General features: G+C 41.8%; 1 protein-coding gene across 2 annotated transcripts in view; it reads left to right on the forward strand.

Annotated features, from left to right (window-relative positions):
* Window positions 1-2117: 2117 nt before the first annotated feature.
* The window catches only part of LOC131480202 (interferon-induced very large GTPase 1-like), a 28712-nt gene continuing 8768 nt past the window's right edge, over window positions 2118-22061 (forward strand). Inside the window, exon 1 of one of the 2 annotated variants that reach the window (XM_058663461.1) lies at window positions 2118-2192. Coding sequence is in view for 1 of the 2 variants with exons in the window: in XM_058663460.1 (XP_058519443.1) it covers window positions 4097-4187 (91 nt within the window). In the remaining variant the exon portion in view is untranslated. Of the gene's footprint in view, window positions 2193-3820; window positions 4188-22061 lie in introns of those variants that run through there. The other variant, XM_058663460.1, reaches the window with a different exon arrangement.

Genomic DNA, 22061 nt, shown 5'->3' on the forward strand with positions numbered 1-22061 from the left:
TCTAGGGCTGAAATAGACTCATTTGGGGTGCTGTGACAGTACACCCTACCTGTGTTGAGGTTTCCATGGGAGAGTGTGGAGGCTGGAGTGGGGGCTGCATTCTGGTCTGGATATGGCTGCAATCTCCCTTGGCACAAGTGTTGACTGGGCCTGGGCGCACTGAGCCAGTCTAGATGTCAGCACCATCTGGTGCTCTGGAGAACCTGGGTAGATGTAGGATGGACTAGGCTAGGTCTCTGTCCCTACTGAGCCATGTCTGAGCAGTGTCTGCGTATGGATAAGCCTTGGCTGGGCTGAAACATCCAACATCAAGAACTGGAATGCACTGAAGGCCAGCAATGAGGGTTGACCCATGGAACCACCAGTATGCGCAAGATCTGGCATTGGGAGAGGTTTTGATGGAGGAGCTTGGGGAACTCCACTGTCGGAACACAGTCCCTACAGGTGAGCGCAAAAACCACGATAGGGAGCAACCCAGACCAGGCCAGAAGAAGATACCCACTGGCATGCATTTGGCATAGGTGGGGGGCAGATCAGGCTGAACCCATTCACAAACTCGCTGGTGAATCTGAGCATAGAGTGTGGGTCAGGCTAGGCTTGGTTGCAACACAAACCAGTGCACATTATGGAATGACAAGGTGAGGTTAGCCATACCAGATGTGCTTGCAGCACCCAAACAGCACATGTGAGAACTGGGGGTGGGGAGGACTGGGGGGAAGGGCAGGCAGGCAGGAGGAATGTGGGCTCCCCTGCTGGACAACCACTCCCACTGGAGAGCGTGAGTTGGGATGGGGCAGACCAGACAAGGCAAGCCTACAACTCCTGTGGGGCTCAGGTGAGCTAGATCAGTGAAGGGCCAGGTTGGGTTGACTGTTCCAACTGGTTCAAGCAAAAAATTAGAGGGGGTGAGGGTTGGTTATGCTTTGCCACAGCATCAGATGGCACAGGCTAGCACCGGGAGATTAATCTGTTAAGTTAAACTCCAGAACCACCTGGAGAGTACACAATCTGGAAGTTGGAGTGGCCTAGTAGAGAGATAGTGGGCATCTCCCTCTTGGGTTACCATTCATGCTGGAGAGCACGAAAACCAGGACAGGGACAGGGGTGGCTAGACAGAAAGACACCCACCAGTATATGTGTGGTTTGGATGGTAGGGTTGGTTGGATTGAACTAGGCTTCAATGCCCATTGACATGTATGAAAGCTGAATGGGATGTGGGACAGACTGAACTAGTCTGTGGTACATATGGGCAAGCATCGGAACCAGGGTAGAGGGCAGGCCTGGTGGGGGTTATGGAAAGTCACCCCAATTAGGCTGCAGCTCCCACTGGTTTGCATGAGGGCTGAGTATGAAGTCAGCAGGATCGGGCTGGACTACAACACCCATCAGTTCACATGGAAGACAGGTCTGGAAACAGAACTGACCCAGCAACTGCAACAACCAGCATGTGCATAAGCTAATTGGGGCAACAGACTGTGCCGGACCTTGTACTAGCAAGCACACACAAGAATCAGGTCTGGGATCACCTCAGACGAAGTTTCTTTGGAGATCCCTCCAACTGAACTGATCTCAAAACCCCGACCATGAAGGGACTATGTCATCCAGTGGATTCTGAAGAGATTTCATCGTGCTTGGAGTGGCAAGATTGGCAGCAATTCAAAACTGTTGAACTATCAAAACTGCAAAAGCAGGACTCTTGGAGCGCGCCTTGCATCGGGGACCTAGGATGGGTGGGGCTTTTCCCTTTGTTTCTCCCTGACTCCAGATACAGGGGTGAAAATGATGATATTAGTGTGAAAACAATGGTCTTACCCACTTTCCTGTAGCCCTTGACCCTTTTTACCCTAAGCAACTAAGTAAGATTATTTTTTAAAAAAATGAAAAAAAAGAAAGAAAATACCATAAAAAAGATTTAAAGAAAAAAAATTTTTTTACCAAGATTCAAACACACACAGGGTTCCTTTAAATTAACTGCCTTAAAACAAGCAAATAAAAATATTCGTGGTGAGGAAAAAAAGGAGAGTAAAAGTGAAACCAAGGTCTTCATTTCCTGCCTGCTCTGATAAATACAGCACCCCATTCTCACTCACATAAGGAACCAAGCCCTGGGAAGGAGTCAGGGAAGAAACCCACTCCACCAGATCTCTCTGCAGCAGCTTGATGACAGGAACTTGGCTTCAAGGAGACAAAAGGTAGGTAAAGAACAAAGTGGGAAATAGACAAAATGATCATAGGGAACTATCAGGGACACTGGGATTAAGATATGTAAAGGGATCACCCATTTCCCCCATGGCTCAGCAGCCGCCATTACAGGTCAGGCCCCAGGCAAGCATGAGAGAACGTGGGAGGATCCTGGGAAAGAGGTCGGGGCTGGCAAGAGGGCACAGGCAGCTAGGGAGCTGGGGCCAGGAGGAGCGCATGCTGCAGAAGAAGGTGGCCAGCCCAGAGACAGGGAGCAGAGACCCTGGGGAAGGACAACCCGACGAGACAGGGATGGTGGGGGAACTGCAGCGGAGAGAGTTAGGGGGGAATCCAAGTGACCCTCCCCCCGGGTGGGAGTGGGAGGCAGGACCCGTAATGGTGGGCAAAGGGAACCTTATGGAGATGTGAGGCAGAAGGCAGAGGGGGACGAAGGGAGCCAGCAAGGCAGAGCGGGAGAAGAGCAAAGGGGTTGGCCTAGCTTGGGCTAAGGGCAGAGAATGGGGCTTTGAGGTACCTGCAGGTCTCTTCCCTGTGGTTGGGTTTGGGGTGGGGAGGGAGTCCAGCTGAGCGTGGACCGGAGGGAGAGGACTGGAATTGAAACCCCGGGAGAATTTCGGGGGCTAGCCAAATTGTGTGGCAGGGAAAGGGGGTTGTCTTGGTTGGTGAGATGTGTAAGTAGGAACTTGATGTTTTCTGGGAGTGAGGGTGTGTCGAGGGGAACAGGTTAAGTCGGATTGTTGAGAGAGGTCATTCGGGAGTGTGGGGGAATGATAATTGGAGAGTGATTCTGAGTCATTCATGTGGATGGGGTTCAGAAGCAGGGGAGGACTCCTGCGACAGAGCGATTTGTGGAGAATGAGAGTGGTAGAGGAAGCAGGACGTCTATGGAGTAATGTTTGGGAGGCCGGTGAATTCTGGAAGACTCTTTGAGCTGCGGTAAGGGTAGGGGATGGGCCAGCTGTGAGGAAAAACAGTTGAAACACTAGTTTTAAACAGACACAAAACAAAAACTGCTCCAGTGTGGTAGCCTAGTGGCTAAGGTCCTTGCCTTGCATGCACCAGGACCAGGTTTGTGTTCCGGCTGCCCCACTTCACATCCAGCCCCTTGCTTGTGGCCTAGGAAAAGCGGTCGAGGACATGGACCATGCACCCATATGGGAGACCCGCAAAAGGCCTCTGGCTCCTGGCTTTGAATCAGTTCAGCTCTGGTCATTGTGACCACTTGGGGAGTGAATCAGAAGACAGAAGATCCTCCTCTCTGTCTCTCCTTCTCTCTGTATCTCTGAGTTTCCGATAAAAATAAATAAATCTTTTTTTAAAAAAAAAGAAACTAAAACAAGATATGCAAAGAATACATAAATGTGGTGTCATCATTTTTCAAAAAAAAAAAACTTCAAATCAGGGAGAAGAGGGAACATATAATCTAAACAGACAAGAAACACTTTGGTACCTTGCATTATCAATTAAACTAAATCAAAGCATTGCTAACCAGAGAGCATTGAAAAATATTATTGCAAAATGGGGAGGAAGTCTTTTGCAATAGGGAAATTAGTACAAGGGTAAGAGCTTCAAGAACTCCAAAGACACAGCAAACCCTCCCACCACCGCCGTGGAGGATAGAAGCAGGGCAGAAAAGAGCTCAGTGAGGAGAGGGTGGGGTAATGAGGGGATGTTTTCCTGAGGTCAGCACACTCTTGGGAAGGGTCACAGTGGGGACAGAAGAAGAGTAAGTCAGAGTTCAGAACACTGAAGAAAGGAGAAGTTTAGTATTTGGTGAAGCTCACAAGCCCTTACTTCTGTCAGCTGAGGGAAATAAATACTTCTAATCTTTTATCAAGCAAAGCATAGGAACTGAAAGATGTCCTAAGTCACCTGTCATGAGCTTAAACGAGACATGAGGCTTGCTTCCCTGAGTCACCTGGGGAAGAGAGACTCTTTGCAGTATTATCTGTTCCAGACACAAAAAGACCACAGCAAAGGCTCAGGTAAAGTTGAGCATTGTCAATCTGAGTCAAGTGAGTAGCAGATACTTTTGAAAGCACAGAAAAGAAACCTACCAACAGGACTTGGAGTATTAATGGAAGGCTTCACAAATAAAAAGTTGACCTGGATTAAGAGTGTGAAGCCTCACACAAGGAAGGTGGGAATGGGCTCATGTAAAATTATGTAAAAGATATACATACTTAGAGTTAGAGGGAAGATGATAGAGGATGGCTTCTTGCTTTAATATTTGTTTTGAAAAGCAGATTTACAAAGGGAAAGAGAGAGAGAGAGGTCTTCCATCTACTGATTCTCTTTCCAAGTGGTCATTACTGTGCAAGGCCATAGCCAGGATCCAGGAACTCCACCTGGATCCTGAAGTGCTTCTGCAAGAAGAGATTCCCCAATGATGCAGGTGGTATTTGACCTACTGCACAAACTGGTCACAGAGGGTGCTTGTAAGGGATGCAAGTTCGATGGTGAGATATAACAAATCGTTATAAAAGCCAATAGAAAGTAAGAGTTCGTCCATAGAGTTTCTGAGCTGCTCAAATTCCCAGTCTCCAGTGGTTGTGGTTGTTTCGCTGCCTTGACTCAGACAGGCCACCTCTCCCGAAAGAATCTCTATGGCTTACTACGTAAAAGGAAAAACAGGTCAAATGACCCTTTCTGAAGTTGCAGTTCCTCAAGTGACTGCAACTTGAAATAGTCAATGTATTAATACAACATATGTATGTTTTGATATAGCACACACCTAACTACTTTAGGGACCAGACAGAGATATACAAAGACAGATATTAAATTAGAAAATGAAATGTTAGAAGAGTGAGAAAGGGCTGACCAATGGCTTCTGCATTCTATAGAATCTATCAAATGAACTCAACAAACCTGAGAGAAACTTCAACCAATGCCTTATTTGATGTAAATCTTTCCTGCTTTCATAGTTTTTTTCTATGCTGCTGAACTGAGTCCAAATTATCCAGACTTTTTAAAATTCATCTCTCCTGACCCATTATTCTAAAAAGTGTCTAGCATTTAAGAAGAAAACACTAAGACTGTAGAAAGTAAATGTATAATAGGGCCCGGAATAGTAGTCTGGTGGCTGAAGTCCTCATCCTAAAATGCATCAAGATCCTATATGGGCACCAGTTTGTATCCTGCCTGCTCCACTTCCCATCCAGCTCCCTGTTTGTGGCTGTGGAAACCAGTAGAAGATGGCCCAAAACCTTGGGACCCTGAACCCATGTGGGATACCAGAAGGAAGCTCTTGATTCCTGGCTTCAGATGGGTTCAGCTCTGGGTATTACAGCCACTTGGTGAGAGAACCAGCAGAGGAAAATCTCTCTCTTTCTCTCTGTAAATCTGACTTTCCGGTAAAAAACTTGTAAAAATAACTTTAAAAAGATAAATATATAATAATAAAGATGAGGTGTCTGTGGAGAAAAAGGAAAAAGATTATTCATAAATTATTTCATTTGGGACTTAATATACTACAAATACAGAAATATGTTATTTTTCACCTATCTATTTCTGTATATAATAGCACACAGTGCATATTCTTTTATGTTTGGGTTCTTTTTACAACTTAATTTTGTGAAATTGAGCCATAGTATTGTGTGTCACTGAATTTATTTGTTTTCATTGTTGCACAAAATTAAATTCTACAAATAATTTACCTAACTCATTTGGATAAATGCATATATGGGTTGTTTCTAGTTTGTGATTTTTCTTTTTTTTTAATAGAGCTGTCCTGAATCTTTTCATGGGTGTGCCTGGGCTGAATCCAGGAGCTGCAAGTTCAGCTTATCTCCCTTCTGTTGTCCAGAATCTTGTCAGTGTTAAACTGTCAGTGCTGCCCCCCAGTGTCTGTATTTGTAGGAAGCTGAAACCAGGAGCCAGGGCCAGGATGAGTATTTATATCATTCTGGTTTTTCTACACACTTGGTTTCCCATTTTGCTTGTATTTTTGTTATTGTTGTTGTTGTTGTTTGTTTCTTAGGTTTATAGTACTCAAATTTGATTTGTTTCAGTTTGTGTTCCATTCATTGCAATACAATTTATCGTTTTTGTATGTGTTTCAATATTGTTATTTGACACTTTCCAAAAAAATCTCCAATTTTGTGCACGGTCACCCTTATCACCACTCTATCCTCCTCTATACTAAACCTTCTTATATACTGAACCAAATGGGATTTAAATCACAGAATTTTTAATTTTATAACAGCACCAATACTGATACACTGATAGTTTTACTTGTTACTTTAATAATTTGGTGTGATTTCATCTTAGGTTCCAAATTGTACTCCTTACGAATATTAAAATTTCTGAAGTAGGATCACGCAGTGTCCAGTGTAGTTGTTGAGTCAATCTGCTTTTGACTTACATATAAGCAAATATTTGTTCATTTATTTCATTAAACTTCTTGTTTTAAGAACAGAAGGGTTATTCCAGAATGAATTTAAACAGTGCTTTTCTTCTTATTATTATTCACTTGCATCAGTATTTATTTATTTTACTTGAAATTCAGTTACATGTTGTTGATCCACTCCCCAAATGGCTGCAATGCCAGAGATGCACCAGCCTGACACTAGGATCCAGCAACGTTTTCTAGATCTTCCACATAGATACAGGTACCCAAGGCTTTGTGCCATCCTCCCCCTGATTTTTCCAGACCATTAGCAGGGAGTTGGATCTGAAGTGGAGCAGCTGAACTCAAACCAGTGCAACAGGAAAACTTTAACCACAGGCGGAGAATTACTCTGATACACCACCATGACAATCCCTTGATTTACTTATTAAGGGGCTAAATATTTATTTCTTTTTATTTAAAAGGCATACTTTATAGAGAAGGAGAAGCAGAGAAAGAAAATCTTCCATCTGTTCCTTTACTCCCCAAATGGCCACAATGACCTTGCTGAGCTGATACAGAGCTCTAAACCAGGAGTTCTTTGGCACCTTGACTCAGAGAGAACACCTTTCTCAAAATCTGCACATAGGTGCAGATTCCCAAGGACTTGGGCCATCTTCCTCTGCTTTCCCAGGCTACAGGCAGAAAGCTGGATTGAAAGTAAGTGCACCGACACCCATATGGGATGCTGGTGTCACACAGTGGAGGATTAGCCTGTGATGCCAGCGCCTCCCCCAGTACTTTCAAAATGGAGAATTCGGTCTGGAAAATAGAATGTGTTCTCATATTGTCTCTTTGATCATTTCTCTTCCATATTCTTCCTTATGTGACCTCAAAATCATATTAGAATCAGTCCAAGTTGGCACTGTGTCCAGACCTATGCCCCATGTCTCTTTATGCTTCCTGTTTTACATTTCTTTACCCTTTGACTCCTAATTTGTGAGTCAGCTCAATACTCTAGCATAGTAATTCAACCTTCAGATGTGTTCAGGTGAATAGTAAGACAGAAAGAATGGTTCAGTGGAAAAGTAGAATGCAAAAAGTCTCTAAGAAGTTGTCTTCATGTCTAAACCATCCAGAATGGTCATATTTGTCTTGATATTCCCATAATGTCTCCAATGAAGATGTCTCCTTAGAATAATGTTTCCTGGGCCCGGCGGCGTGGCCTAGAGGCTAAAGTCCTCGCCTTGAACGCCCCGGGATCCCATATGGGCACCGGTTCTAATCCCGGCCTCCCTACTTCCCATCCAGCTCCCTGCTTGTGGCCTGGGAAAGCAGTTGAGGACGGCCCAACGCAGTGGGACCCTGCACCCGCGTGGGAGACCTGGAAGAGGTTCCAGGTTCCCGGCTTCGGATCGGCATGGCACCAGCCGTTGCGGCTCACTTGGGGAGTGAATCACCGGAAGGAAGATCTTCCTCTCTGTCTCTCCTCCTCTCTGTGTATCTACCTTTGTAATAAAAATAAATAAATCTTTTAAAAAAAAAAAAGAATAATGTTTCCTGCAATGTGAGTAACAATATGGGCCAGGCCATAACCATGAGCTAGAAACTCCTTCCACATCTCCAACATGAGTAATGAGAACACACTTGAGCCATCATCACTGCCTTATCAAATAAGATTTAGGGATTTTTAAAAATATTTGTGTATATTTACTTGAAAGGCAGCTCTTTTTTTAATTTATTTGCCTTATTGGAAAGCCCAATTTATAGAGAGAAGGAAAGAGAGAAAGATCTTCCATCCACTGACTCACTCCCCAAATGAATGCAAAGGCCTGAGCTGAACTGATCTGAAGCCAGCAGCCAGGAGCCTCTTCTACATCTCCCATATAAGTGCTAAGCCCCAAGGCTTTGGGCTGTCCTCAACTACAGCAGGGAACTGGATGGGATGTGGGGCTGCCAGGACATGATCCGGTGCCCATATGAGATCCTGGAGCATGAAACACAAGTTCTTAACCACTAGGCTACCATGCTGGGGCCAAGTCAGATTTTTTTTTTTACAGTGAAGGAGAGGTGAGAGAAAGATCTTCCATCTACTAGCTGACTTCCCAAATGGCGGCAGCGGTCAGAGTTGAGCCAATCCAAAGCCAGGTGCCAGCAATCTCTTCCAGGTCTCCCATGTGAGTGCAGGGTCCCAAGGCTTTGGGCCATACTCTGCTGCTTTACCAGACCACAAGCAGAAGCTCAATGGGAAGTGGAGCAGCCATGACATGAAATAGCACTCATATAGGATGTCAGCATTTGAAGGTGCATCCACCATCAAATAACTTGTGAGCCATTGCCCAGCCCCATCAAATAAAATTTAGAGTATTTATAAAAATAATGCTTCTTTGGGATCTGCATTGTAGTACACTGCACTAAACTGCTGCTAATAGTGACCACATCCCATTTCAGAGTAACAGTTCTAGTCCCAGATGCTCCGTTTCTGATTCAGCTTCTTGCTTATGCACCTGGGAAGGCAGTAATGATGGCTCAAGTGTGTTCTCACTACTCATGTTGGAAATATGGAAGGAGCTTCTAGCTCATGGTTATAGTCTGGCCCAACCTTGGCTGCAGTTGCAGGCATTATTTGTGGAAGATTCCCTTCTCTCACACACACACATACACTACCCACTACTGTTCAATATCTCTAAAGAAAATAATAGTTCCTTGACAACAGCCAGATTTCACATCAGAGTCTCTGTGAGCAACATGTTCAATGATGCCTGTGATTATTATGTTGGATATAATAATCAGGTCTACTATGCTGAAATATTAGTTCATACTTTCAGCATGAATTGATTGAAACCTAAGACTATTTAATCCACAAATGTATTAGTTAGAGCATGCATAGAAGCAAGGAACCTATGATCCTACACACCTCCTCAAATAGGTTGCTTATACATCTTGGTCTTTTCTTGAATGAAGGCTTTCATGCTCTGAATTTGTATGGCAAAGTAGAACAAAGACCTACAATATACAGGAAAAAAGTCATCCTCTGGATTTTCCCAGCATTGAAATTTTGGACAAATAATTCACCTTTAGCATAAAAGTCCTCTAGTGTGGGAAATATAGCTTTGAATCAGGGACATTTATCTTTTTTTACTCTTCTACTTTCCTATTGCTCATGACCCTACTAGCTCCTTATTACACAATACCAGCACAATCTCTACATACACAATGCAACAGAGATGGCTTTTAAAATTCTGAATAATAGGGTGATACACAGTTCTCAACTATACACTTTGCCTTTTACCCATTTTCTTTGGATATTTGCTCAGTGAAAAAGGAAACCATAGTTTTGGACAAAGATGTAAACCTCTGACTTACTAGATCCTGTCTGGAACTGACAAAGCTGACTCATGTGATTGCAAATGATCTCTTCCCAGACACCCTGAATAAGGGAAAGCAGATCCTGGCATGTTTCCTAACTATTCAGGGAACTATGGCCTAGAAAAATACTAAAACATGTTCTAGACCTACGTACACCTAGCAAATGCCTTTGCATTGGTCCTCAGTAGAGATCATTTTAGTAGGTTTCATAGCGACAAGGGACTCACCATTTTTGTGAGGATTAAATACTTGTACATAAGTTAACCTTATCATTGGTCTTTCTGTAATCAATTTAAAATCCAACTTGTTCTGTTAGATCTGGTGATCAAAAGTGGTGTCCTTTAAGGTGCAAACTAGTGCTTTTTGGTCCCTCCCAAACCATATTTCCTGTGGAAACATATCAAACAGCTGCCAGCTCCTCTTGGGGAAGGTTGGCTTAAGGCTTTCACTTTCAGTGTGCAGCAGGCTACTCGTGATGAGTACAAGGAGCTGAATGTGAGAGTTGAATGAAACTATACAGTTCCGCAAGTGAACCAGAAGACACTTCTTTTTCTCAAATAAACACACATAAGCATATGACTTTTTCTGTCAGAGATGAGTTAGAAAGAGAATGGACATCAAAACCCTCTATCCAGAGTCTCTGTAATAGAAAGCATTCAAGTGTACACATTTAACAAAATACAGGATTTGAAATCATGAGTCAGGGTTAGCTGTTTCTTCCCTTTGCAGGGATGTTCATCTTGGGGAACTAAAAGGTTCCAAGATACAAAGCCATTCAGGTGGCTTGGGCACAGATCAGTTCCAATACAGAGATCTTCTGTTCTCCACAGGCCTGAAAGGCAAAACTTCCAGAATCAGACTGCTAGAGGGATCATAGTTCAAAAACATTCCACTTAAACAAGATTATTCCCTAATGCCACTTCCAGGAGCCATGTTTTTAGGGTTTGGGTCAAATAAAACTGTTTGGGAGTAAAGTAAATCACCTCTGGACCCTAGGTTAGGAAAAGCAAGTTAGACATAAAAAGATGCTTAGGGTAAACTGGGCTGCTGCAGGTTGCTTCTCTTATTTTGTTACCTCTTCTCTCTGAATATGTATGTGTGTGTGAGAGATAAAAGAATTCACGGTTACCTTTATCTTTCTCCACCAGGGCTTTGTCCATGCTGCTGGTGGCCACTGACAGGGTCGTGGTGGGGAAATACATGGGTTTCTCCTTCCTTCATCTTGGCAAGGCACTGAAACTTAAACTGTGGAATCACTGGCTTCTAGGGGGTGCTGCCCACATCCAAAAGAGGAAGAGTTATGGATTTAGGATTCTCATAACTGAAGCATGACCAGGTAGCCACATGGGTGTGGACATTACACTGGGGCTTGCTGGCTAATGAGCCCACACTTGTGATTGTGTCACTACCATGGAGAAATGGGATCCAGGTACATTTTCTTTTTCTTTTTTTTAAAGATTTATTTATTTTTATTACAAAGGTAGATACACAGAGAGGAGGAGAGAAAGAGAGGAAGATTTTCCATCTGATGATTCACTCCCCAAGTGACCGCACCGGCCGGTGCTGCGCCGATCCGAAGCCAGGGACCTCTTCCAGGTCTCCCACGTGGGTGCAGGGTCCCAATGCATTGGGCCATCCTCGACTGCTTTCCCAGGCCACAAGCAGGGAGCTGGATGGGAAGCAGGGAGGCCGGGATTAGAACCGGCACCCATATGGGATCCCGGGGCGCATTCCAGGCGAGGACTTTAGCCACTAGGCTACGGCGCCGGGCCCTAGGTACATTTTCTATACAGAATGCCAAGCCAAGTCCCAGCTACCACGTTGAAATAATGTAAATACTAAGCTGACAGACAGAAGACACTGCTGTAAGTCAGTAAAATTTCCCAGGAAATCCATCCAGAGATTCTGTTCTCTCAAAGACACAAAGCTGCCTGCAAGTCAAAGTCTTGTAGTAAAGAGGCCATGGTGCAGCCCAGATCCAAGCCATGATGAAACACAAGGTGTCCTGGCTGCTGGGCTGCCACACCTTTGATGATAAAGCTTCTTTTATGTTAGAAAGAAATGCAGTAATACACTTTCACTTTGATAGTTTTATGTAGCCACAACATCTAAGAATATAACAACATCAATTGTAAATTTATATGGGTACAGTGAATTCCTAAGTAAGATACACACTCAGAACTCTGAGTTCATTTTTTTCAGTTCAGTATTATTTCCATTGGTCACAGTATCGGTTTCTGAGGGCCAAAAATCTTACAAGTCTCCTTGGTTTGAAGTATTCTTTTTTTTTAATTCTTTCTTTTTTTTTTTTTTCATGAAACAGCTTCTTAGGTTCAGGAAATTTCATTTCTACCCTTCCCCACCTCCTCCCACCCCTAATTTTCCCCCTACTGTAGCAATAGTTTAGTCCCTCAGCAACAGTTTCAAGCCCATCATTCTGCTATTTAAGTGTATCTTGACATTGGAGCTATAGAGAATAGTATAAAGTCTAACATTGTAGTGTTAAGATATATTTGATGGTTTAATTGTGAGTCCATCTTTTAATCAGAAGTAGAGATGAACTTCAATGTATCCCCACTTCCTGGTATACTTGCCTCATTATACAGATCCTCTGGATATATACATATATGCATGCAGTCAAAGGTAATTAAATTGTGGCCAGGATCCGAGAGAATCTCCAGCAGCAAGAGGTCAGAAATAAGAGCTGCCATGCTCTGCCCCTCAGTTCCCAAAGCCAGTTGGTCCAAGCTTCCTGAATCATTGGTCTCCTGCTCTCCTCTTACAAAACACTTATTAGACTACATTCTTGATTTATTCAAAATATACCTTGAGTGTTTCAGGAGGAATATCAAATGGATAGGGAAAAGAAAAAGAGAGAAACAGAAGTTTTTTTGAAACTTCCCTCAGGTTCCAGGATTTTTAGTTATCACAACAGAAGATCCAATATATATTAAGCAGCCACTCTCCATTATCGCCTTCCCTTTACTCTCTATGATTTAACCTTTTCTGGATATTTCATATTAGGAAATCATACAATATTTGGCATTTCTATCTGACTTTGTCCAATTAACACAATGTTGTAAAAGGTAATCCACATAGTAGCATATGTTGATATTTCAATCTTTCTTATTTTTATTTATTTCCACTTTGTTTGAAAGATACATAGATGGAAATTTTCCACCCACTGGTTCCTTCCCAGAACATCCAGAACTGGTCCAGGCCAAAGCCTGGAGATCAAGCTCTTGAGCCCCCAGGATGCTTTCCAGGATGGGCATTAGCAGGAAGCTGGATTCGAAGTACAAGAACCTAGATTCCTCCAGATGCTTCATATTGGAATTCAGGATGTCCCAAGCAACAACTTCACTGCCCTCAGCAAGTTTTCTAATCTGTGGGGGTTCTTAATTTCTCTAAGCAATATTTTGTAGGTTTGGGCATATGTGTCATCCAGCTTCTTCACAAATTTCAAACTAAGAACGTTAGTATTTTCTAGGCTATTATAAATTGCTTACTTGATTCTTATGTCATAGTGTACAGAAATATAGCTGTTTGTGACCTTACATCAGAAAATTGTGCTGAATTTATAATCACTAATAACTATGTGTATCTCTACTAATAGTAGTAGATTCACTTCCTCTTTTATAATATGAATAGGGTCCCCTCCACTTTCTCGCTTAATTGTTCTGGACAGAACCAATGTTGCAATGTTAAAAAAGCAATAAAACCGTTGAACTTGACTGGACAATAAGATGCTGGACTCTATGTTTGGTATATGCTTGCAATGGGGGAATCTCAACTGAACTTGAAATGTGGTTATGCAACAAGGTCGAGGAATCCACCATGGTGGGAGGGTTTGGGGAGGGGTGGGGAGAATCCAAGTACCTATGAAACTGTGTCACATAATACAATGTAATTAATGAATTAAAAATAATAAATAAATTTTTAAAAAGGAAAAAAAAAAGCAGTAAAAATGTGTACCTTTTCTTATGCCTGATCTTACAAGGAAGGTTTTCAGGCTGTTGCCACTGAGTGTAAGTTTCACTATACTAATTTTTTTGCATATAACTTATTATATCAAGAAAACAACCAATATTTCTTATTTATTTATTTATTTATTTATTATTCTCATTTTAATATACAGTTCCATAGGCTTCTGGTATTTCCCTTATCTCAGCCCCAATTTCCCCCCCTCACCTAGTTCCTCTATATCATTACTAAAATATAGTTTTTAATATACAGTTATATGTCCATCATTGTGAGCATGGACAATGGAAGAGAGTCCAGAATCCTATTGTCAAAATATAGTAAACAGTTTCATTGTAAGTCCATCTTTGTCTGGAAGCAGAAATGCATACCACACTACATCCTCACATTTGAATGTTAGTCTCCATTTTACAGCTACTGTACATCCCCTCAAATGAAAAGTCATAATACAAAATCAAAAATAGAAAAAAAAAGTAGAAATTTGCAATGCCAAGAAGTTAAATGACATGTTACTAGATATGACAGTCTCTATTACACAGCTACTATACATTCCCTTAAATGAAAAGCCACAAAACAAAATCAACATCTGGGAGAAAAAAGAAATTAACAACACCATGAAGTTAAATAACATGTTACTAAACGACTAACGTGTAGCTGAAGAAATGAAAATTAAGAACCTTCTTGCAGAAAATGATGCCACTGCATGATCTATGAGTCATTGAAAAATTTAATCAGAAGAAAGTGTTTTGAGGAGATGAAACAAACAGAAAACATCAAAACCCATGCGATATAGTTTCCACTGATCTTTCTTTGTTGAAGTGTGTCTCTTCCAGACAATAAACAGATGGGCTTTGTTTTGTTTTTTAATCCAGTGTACTCATCTATGACGTTTGATTGAGCTTAAGCCATTTACATTCAGAGTTTAATACATACATGGGTGGTACTTTGGTCCTGTCATTTTAGGAATGGGTTGTTCATTGGTTTAGTCTTCTGTTGTCATTTTACTAGAATGTTCTTCCCGTTTGCCTTTGGTTTTGTTTGGTACTATTCCTCTTCTCTGTCAAGAGAATATTTTGAAGTATCCTTTGTAGGGCAGGTTTGAAAGAGGCAAATTCTTTTAGCTTTTCTTTACTGTGGAAGAATTTTATTTCATTTTCAAAGACAAAAGAAAGCTTTGCTGAATATGTTATCCTAGGCCGACAATTTTTTTCTGTTAGAAACTGGAATGTGTCACTCCATTCTCTTCTTGCCTGTAGAGTTTCCTGTGAGAGATCTCCTGTGAGTTTAATTGGCATTCCTTTATGTGTCAATTGATTTTTTTCACGTGCACATTTCAGGATCTTTTCCTATGTTCAATTGAAGAGAGCTTGATGATCATGTGTCTTGGTGAAGATCGCTTTTGATCAGGCCTGTTGGGAGTTCTGTGCCCCTCCTGTATTTTGTTTCCCAATTCTTTCTCCAGATTAGGGAAATTTTCCCTTAGTATTTCATTAAATATATTTGTAACACCAGTTTCCCTTTCTGCACCTTCTGGGACTCCCATAACTCTTATGTTAGGCCTCTTAATAGTGTCTTTCAATTCTTGAATACTTTTTTTGGCCTGACCCAGCTGTGCTTCCAGCTTTTGGTTTGCTTCCCCCTGGTGACAGGAAGTACCTTATAGTTCTGAGATTCTTTCTTCTGCTTGCTTCATTCTATTTTGGAGACTCTCCACCGTACTTTTAATTTGCTCTACTGTGTTCTTAATTTCTGATATACCAGCTTTGATTTGCTTTGTTGCTTCCTTAAATTCTTTGAACTCTTGAATGAGCTTCTCATTGTTGATTAGAATCTTTAAAATGAGTCTTATGGATTCTGTGTCCCCCATTTTCTCAATGTCTTCCTCAGTTAACTCTGAGGTTGGAAAAGCGTTTTGCTCCTTTGCAGGGGAGTTTTTGGTAATATTCATTGTGCCTTTGTCTCTTCTTTTGCTCTTGGTCATTGTACTTCTGGTTATCAGAGTTTTTTCCTTGGGACATTTTCTAAGCTGTGTCATCCACAGGTTTACAATGCGATTTTACTTACTGCCGTTGGTACACAACTTCTTGCTTGCAGCCAATGTGCCACAACCTCCAGCGAGTTCCAGGTCTGGGTTCTTATGTTAGATTTCCACAAGGAACTCTGTAGCCCCGACTCCTGGCTTACCGATCTCCTCCTCCTTTGCTGCTGTGCTGAGACTGCACTGTTGTCTGTATAGCCTTTCTTCCACTTCCGGTTGGAGCAGGTCCCAAGATTAGGGAGACACCAGGTGCTCTATATAGTTAGGTTGTTGGTGGCACTGATCTTGTAGGAACCTGTTGGATGTTAGGTCTGGGTACCACACAGATCTATTTTGATCCATACGATGCCGCAGTTGGTATTATTTTCCTGCGGGACCAGTGCAATCCACTGAACTCAGCGAGTTCTCACGAGCTCAGCACATGCGCAGTTCACTGTTGTCCCCTGCAGTCCCAAAGCTTTTGCCACAGCGTACAAAATGGTGCCTGACGTGCCACCACTACAGTTCTTGATCTGCTGGCCACCAGGTCTGGGGCTACCCATACCTGTCTTGGGTGGAACCTGTAGAATGTCACGTTGCTGCAGTTCACTGAGTCAGAAATTAGTTCACTCCCAGCTCAGCCTATGCTCAGTCCTTTCCCTTGCCTTTGCCCCTTGATGCAAAATGGCGCCCAATTCAGTGCTAGGGGCTGACTGGGCTATGAAATCCACCCTGTTCTTACACTGTCTATCTGGGATCTGCTACTCTGTCTCTGTTCCTGTACAAATCAGACGAACTAGCAGGGCAGACAGTTCTTTGTCTGGGTTCACCTGCCAAGCTCCCAGTGAAAGTCCCTTCCCACCTGGTTGCTGGTGAGTTCCGGCTGCTGGTGGAGTTAAGATTGCCATTAGCTGAATGCAGCTGGAATATCAGTCACTGCAACACCACACCATTGTGTCAGCTGCTTTCCTGTGTCTGTCAGTTTCCAGGTACCCCTCTGCTTTTGTTCTGTCCTCTCTTATTTCCTGGAATGTGTCCTCTCTGCCTCACTGTGATTAAATGTTTCTCCGTCCATTTAAACATGTCCACACCCTATTCCACCATCTTGATTCTACTCAAAACACCTTATATTTCTAATGTATGAAATCATGAAATCATGAAAGTATGAAAGTGTGTTGGATTTTGTTGTGTTTTTCTTGCTTTTATTGAGTTTTTTCTGCAAGGTTTTTTCTCACTTCCGTTTGCATTGTGTATTACACTGATTTATTTGCATATATATATATATATTTTTTTTAAAGATTTACTTATTTTTTTGGAAAGGCAGATATACAGAAGAAGAGAGACAGAGAAGAAGATCTTCCATCCAATGGCCAATCCAAAGCCAGGACCAGAAGCTCTTCTGGGTCTCCCACGCAGCTGCAGGGTCCCAAGGCTTTGACCCATCCTCAACTGCTTTCCCAGGCCACAAGCAGGGAGCTGGATGGCAAGTGGAGCGGCTAGACCATCAACCAGTGCCCATATGGGATCCCAGCACATGCAAGGCAAGGATTTATCCATTAGGCTATCATGCCGGCCCCAAAATATTCCTTAAAAAAAAAAAAAACTATAGTAATGTGAAATTCCTATCAATTAGACAAATTTCTTAAAACAAAGTTTAAGAAAATACTAGATTTCAAGCAAAACCAGCAACATGGGCTTTTTTTGCTTTTTAAATTTTATCCCCCTATTTAAGGCAAAACACATAATATTTGTCTTTCTGTGTCTGCCTTATGTCATTCAACATGATGTATTCCTGTTCCAAGCATTCTGACGCAAATGAGAGAATTGCATTTTTATCACCTGAATAATATTCAACTGCATATCTGTGCCAATGACCTTGATGCTCATCTTGGTCTAATCCATATTTTAGCTATTCTGAGCAGTGCTGCTACATGCATGATGAAGCAGGCACTTTGATATTGTGAGTTCATGTGTGCTTATGTGTATATACATACGTAGGCACACAGATACATGCCCAGTGATGGGATTGCTGGATCTTTACACAAGTCTATTTCTAGCTTTTTAAAGAAATATCCACACTATGTTCTGCAGTGGCTGCTCTCCCAGCAGCAGTGTGTAAGTTCTCTCCTGTTCTACATGCCTGCCAGCATTTGTTGCTCTTTTGGAGAACAGCCATTTTGACAGAGATGAAGAGATATCTCATTGTAGTTAAGATTCACATTTTTAGTCATTTGTAACTCTTTTTTTGAAAATTGTCTGATACTATCCTTTGCTCATTTATTAACTGGATTTATTTTTTGTTGGAATATATACAAATACATGCATACATATATAATATACATATTCATACACAAATATGTGGGAGTTAGAGTTATTGAGAGGGAGATGGGGGATGAAAGAGAGAGACAGAAAGAGAGATATCTTCCAGCTGTTTGTTCACTCCACAGATGGATGTAATAGCCAGAGGCCCCTACACTTGTATCATTATCTATTGTTTTTCCCAAAACACTAGCAGGGAGCTAGATCACAAGTAGCCAGGACTTAAACTGGGATGCATATGGGATGACAACATTGCAGACAGCAGTTTATCATTAACACAATCCTTAAGAAATAAGATATATTCTTTTCAGACCCAGTTTGTGGAGGGTTTTTCATGAAGAAAACATAAATCTCATTAAATTCTTCCTCCACATGTACTGAAATGATCATGTGTTTGTTTTTCATTAAGCTGGTATGATTATAGCATTTATGGATTTGCATATGTTGAGCCACCCTGGCATCTCTGGGGCTCAATCTACCTTGATCATGATGTGTGATCATTTTGCTTGCTAGCATTTGTTGACAGTTTCGTGTCTTTGTTCATCAGGAATGTCTGTCTGCGGTTTCATTTTGTATTGTCTTTGGTTTTGGCATCAGTGATGCTGGTCTCACAAAAAGAGGCTAGCTGAATCCTATCTTGTTCAATATTTTGAAATTGTTTGAAACGTACTGGTATTAGTTCCTCTTTATTTTTTCTAAGATTTCCTTTGTTAAGGTCAGATTTTTAGAGAGAATGAGAATGAGAGACAGAGAGAGGGAGAGATCTTCCATTCATTGGATCACTCCCCAAATGGCCACAATGGCTTGAGATGAGCCAATCTGCAGCCAAAAGCTTCCTCCAGGTCTCCCACATGAGTACACGGGTCCGAGGACTGGAGCCATGCTCTGCTGCTTTCTGAGGCACATTAACAAGGAACTAGATTGGAATAAGAGCAGCCAGGACTAGAGCTGCCATCCATATGGGATGTTGATGCTACAAGTTCCTAAGAAATTGTGTGAGTGCCAGTTCCTTTTTAAGTGTTTTTGTTGAATCCTATAAAAAAGGCATCAGCATCTTGGACTTTCTTTGAAGGGAGGTTGCTTTAATTTTTTTCTCAAACTTGAAGGTTTATTTATGTCTTCTTGGTTTCTCTCAGAAATTATTCATTTCTTTAAGATTTTCCAGTTTGTCAAACATAATTATTCATAGTAGTTTCTCATACAACCCATGTATTTTTCCCATTTTTTATTGTTATTATTCTATGATACAATACTATAGGCTCTGGGATATCTCTTATCCCCTCCCTAAATCTCCAGCCCTTCCCCCACTGATTTCCCCTATTATAATCCCCTATTCCCCTATTATATCCCCTATCTCTCTGATAGCTACACTATTACACACAAGTATAGTTCATCATAAACAGCCATTTCTCCATCGCTGTGGGCATGGACAATTAATAGCAGAGTCCAGCATCCTATTGTCAAGATATATTTAAGTTTCATTGAGAGTCCATTTTTGATCTGGAAGTAGAGATGCACACTGAATTGTATCCTCACAGTGGATAAGATCTTCTTCATTAAACAGTTACTATACACCTCCTTAAATGAAAAGCCACAAAATAAAATCAGCAATGGGAAGAAATTTACAATGCCATGATATTAAATAACATGCTACTGAATGACTAATTAGTGCTGACGATGAAATGAAAGGAAAATCAAGACCCTTCTTGAAGAAAATCATGCCACTGTATGAGTTATGAGTCTGTGAAGAATTTAATATGAGAAAAAAAACTGTTTTGAAGAAATGAAACTAAAATCAAAAGCATCAGTATTCATGAGACAGTTTTTGCTGATCTTTGTTGGTGATACGTGTCCCATTAGGCAACAGATAGATATTTTTGAATCCAGAATGTGACATTTGATTGATGGATTTAAGCCATTTACATTCTGGATTAATATGAATAGGTGTTCATTTGATCCTTTCCTTTTAGCAATGGTTTGTTCATTGTTTTGGTTTGGTCTTCTGTTTTACTTGGATGTTCTTCACATTTGCCTTTGATTTTGGTGGATACTATTACTTATCTCTGTCAAGAAAATATCTTAAATTTTATCACATGTAGGGCAGGTCTGAAAGAGGCATATTCTTTGAACTTAGTTTTACTGTGGAAGAATTTTATTTCATTTTCAAAAAGAAAGGAAACTCTGCTATATACATTGTTCTGGAACAACAACTTTATCCTTTTTGGAATCTGGAACATGTCATTCCATTCTCTTCTGGCCTGTAGAGTTTGCTCTGAGAGGTCAGCTGTGACTCTGATTGGGGGTTCCTTTGAATGTCAATTGATTTTTTTCACATGTACATTGAAGGATCTTTTCCTTATGTTCAACTGAGAGAGTTTGATTATCATGTATCATGGTGAAGATTGCTTTTGGTCATCCCTGTTGGGAGTTCTGTGCCCCTCCTGGATGCTGTTTCCCAATTCTTTCTCCATACGATGGAATTTTTAAAAAATTATTCCACTAAATACATTTTGAAACTCAGTGTTTCAGTGTTGCTATTTCCTGTATGACATAGTCCTTAAATTCATTTAACTCTTGCAGGTGCTTTTCCTTTTTGAATAAGACACTTTATAATGAGTTTTCTGAGTTCTATATCCCCCATTTCCTCGATGTATTCTTGAGTTAAGTCTGGGGGTGGTAAAGGCTTTTACTCCTTTGCAGTAATATTCATTGTGCCACTTTTCTTCTTTTGCTCTTGGTCATTGTACTTCTGCTTAGCAGATTATTCTTCTTAGGGCAGGTTTCTAAGGTGTGTCATCCACAGGTCTATAGTTCAATTTTAATGATTGCATTTGGTACCCAGCTCTTTGTTTGGAAATCAGTTGTTTTACTTCTAGCGAGTTCCAGGTCTGGACTCTTCTGTTTGACTTCTACCAGTCTCCATAGCCAAAGCTCCTGGTTCTCCGCTCTTCACCTCCTGTGACCCCATGCTGTGGTTCCACTGTTGTCTATACAACCATTCTCCCACTTCCGGATGGAGCAGTTCCCAGGATTAGGGAGATACCAGATGTCCTAAATAGCTAGGTTGTTGGTGGTACTGATCTTCCCAGAACCTGCTGGCCATTAGATCTGAAAGTCACCTGGACCTATTATGACCTCTAGGATACCAAAGTTGGTATTATTTTCCGCATTGGACAGTGCAATGCCCTGAGCTGGAAGTGAATTCACTCCTAGCTCAGCACATACACAGCTCACTGCTGCCCCTCCAATCTCACAGCCTTTGCAAAACTGGTGCCTGATGTGCCAGTGGAGGAGCTCTGGATTTGCTAGCCATCAGGTCTGGGGATATAACCTGTAGGAAGCCATATCGGTGCCATGCACTAAACCAGAAATTAGTTCACTCCCAAGTCAGTCCTGTCCCCTCCCTCCACAAAATGGTGCCTTTGCCTCCCTACACAAAATGGTGCCCCATGCGACTCTAGTGGGACTCTGGGCAATGAAATCCACCCTGTTCTGGTGTACTTTCTCTGCTCCTGGTCAAATCAAATACATCAGCAGGACAGGCAGTTCTTTGCCTGGGTTCATCTCCTCAGCTCTCAGTGAATTCTTCCCACCTGACTGCTGGTGGAGCTCTGGCTACTTGTGGAGTTCTGATTACCACTCGCTGACTGTCACCAGAGCATCTGTTCACTGCAACACCACACCCACCACACAGTTGTCTATACTGCATTCCCATATCCATCAGTCTCCAGATGCCCCTCCGCAACCAGCCTTCATTTCTTATTTCTTAGAAACTGCCCTGTCTGCTTCACCTTGTCTAATGATTCTCCATCTATTCAAATGTGTCCTTACCCTATTCCTCCATCT

This window comes from Ochotona princeps, chromosome 4 (assembly GCF_030435755.1).
Source record: "Ochotona princeps isolate mOchPri1 chromosome 4, mOchPri1.hap1, whole genome shotgun sequence".
Lineage (NCBI taxonomy): Eukaryota > Metazoa > Chordata > Mammalia > Lagomorpha > Ochotonidae > Ochotona > Ochotona princeps.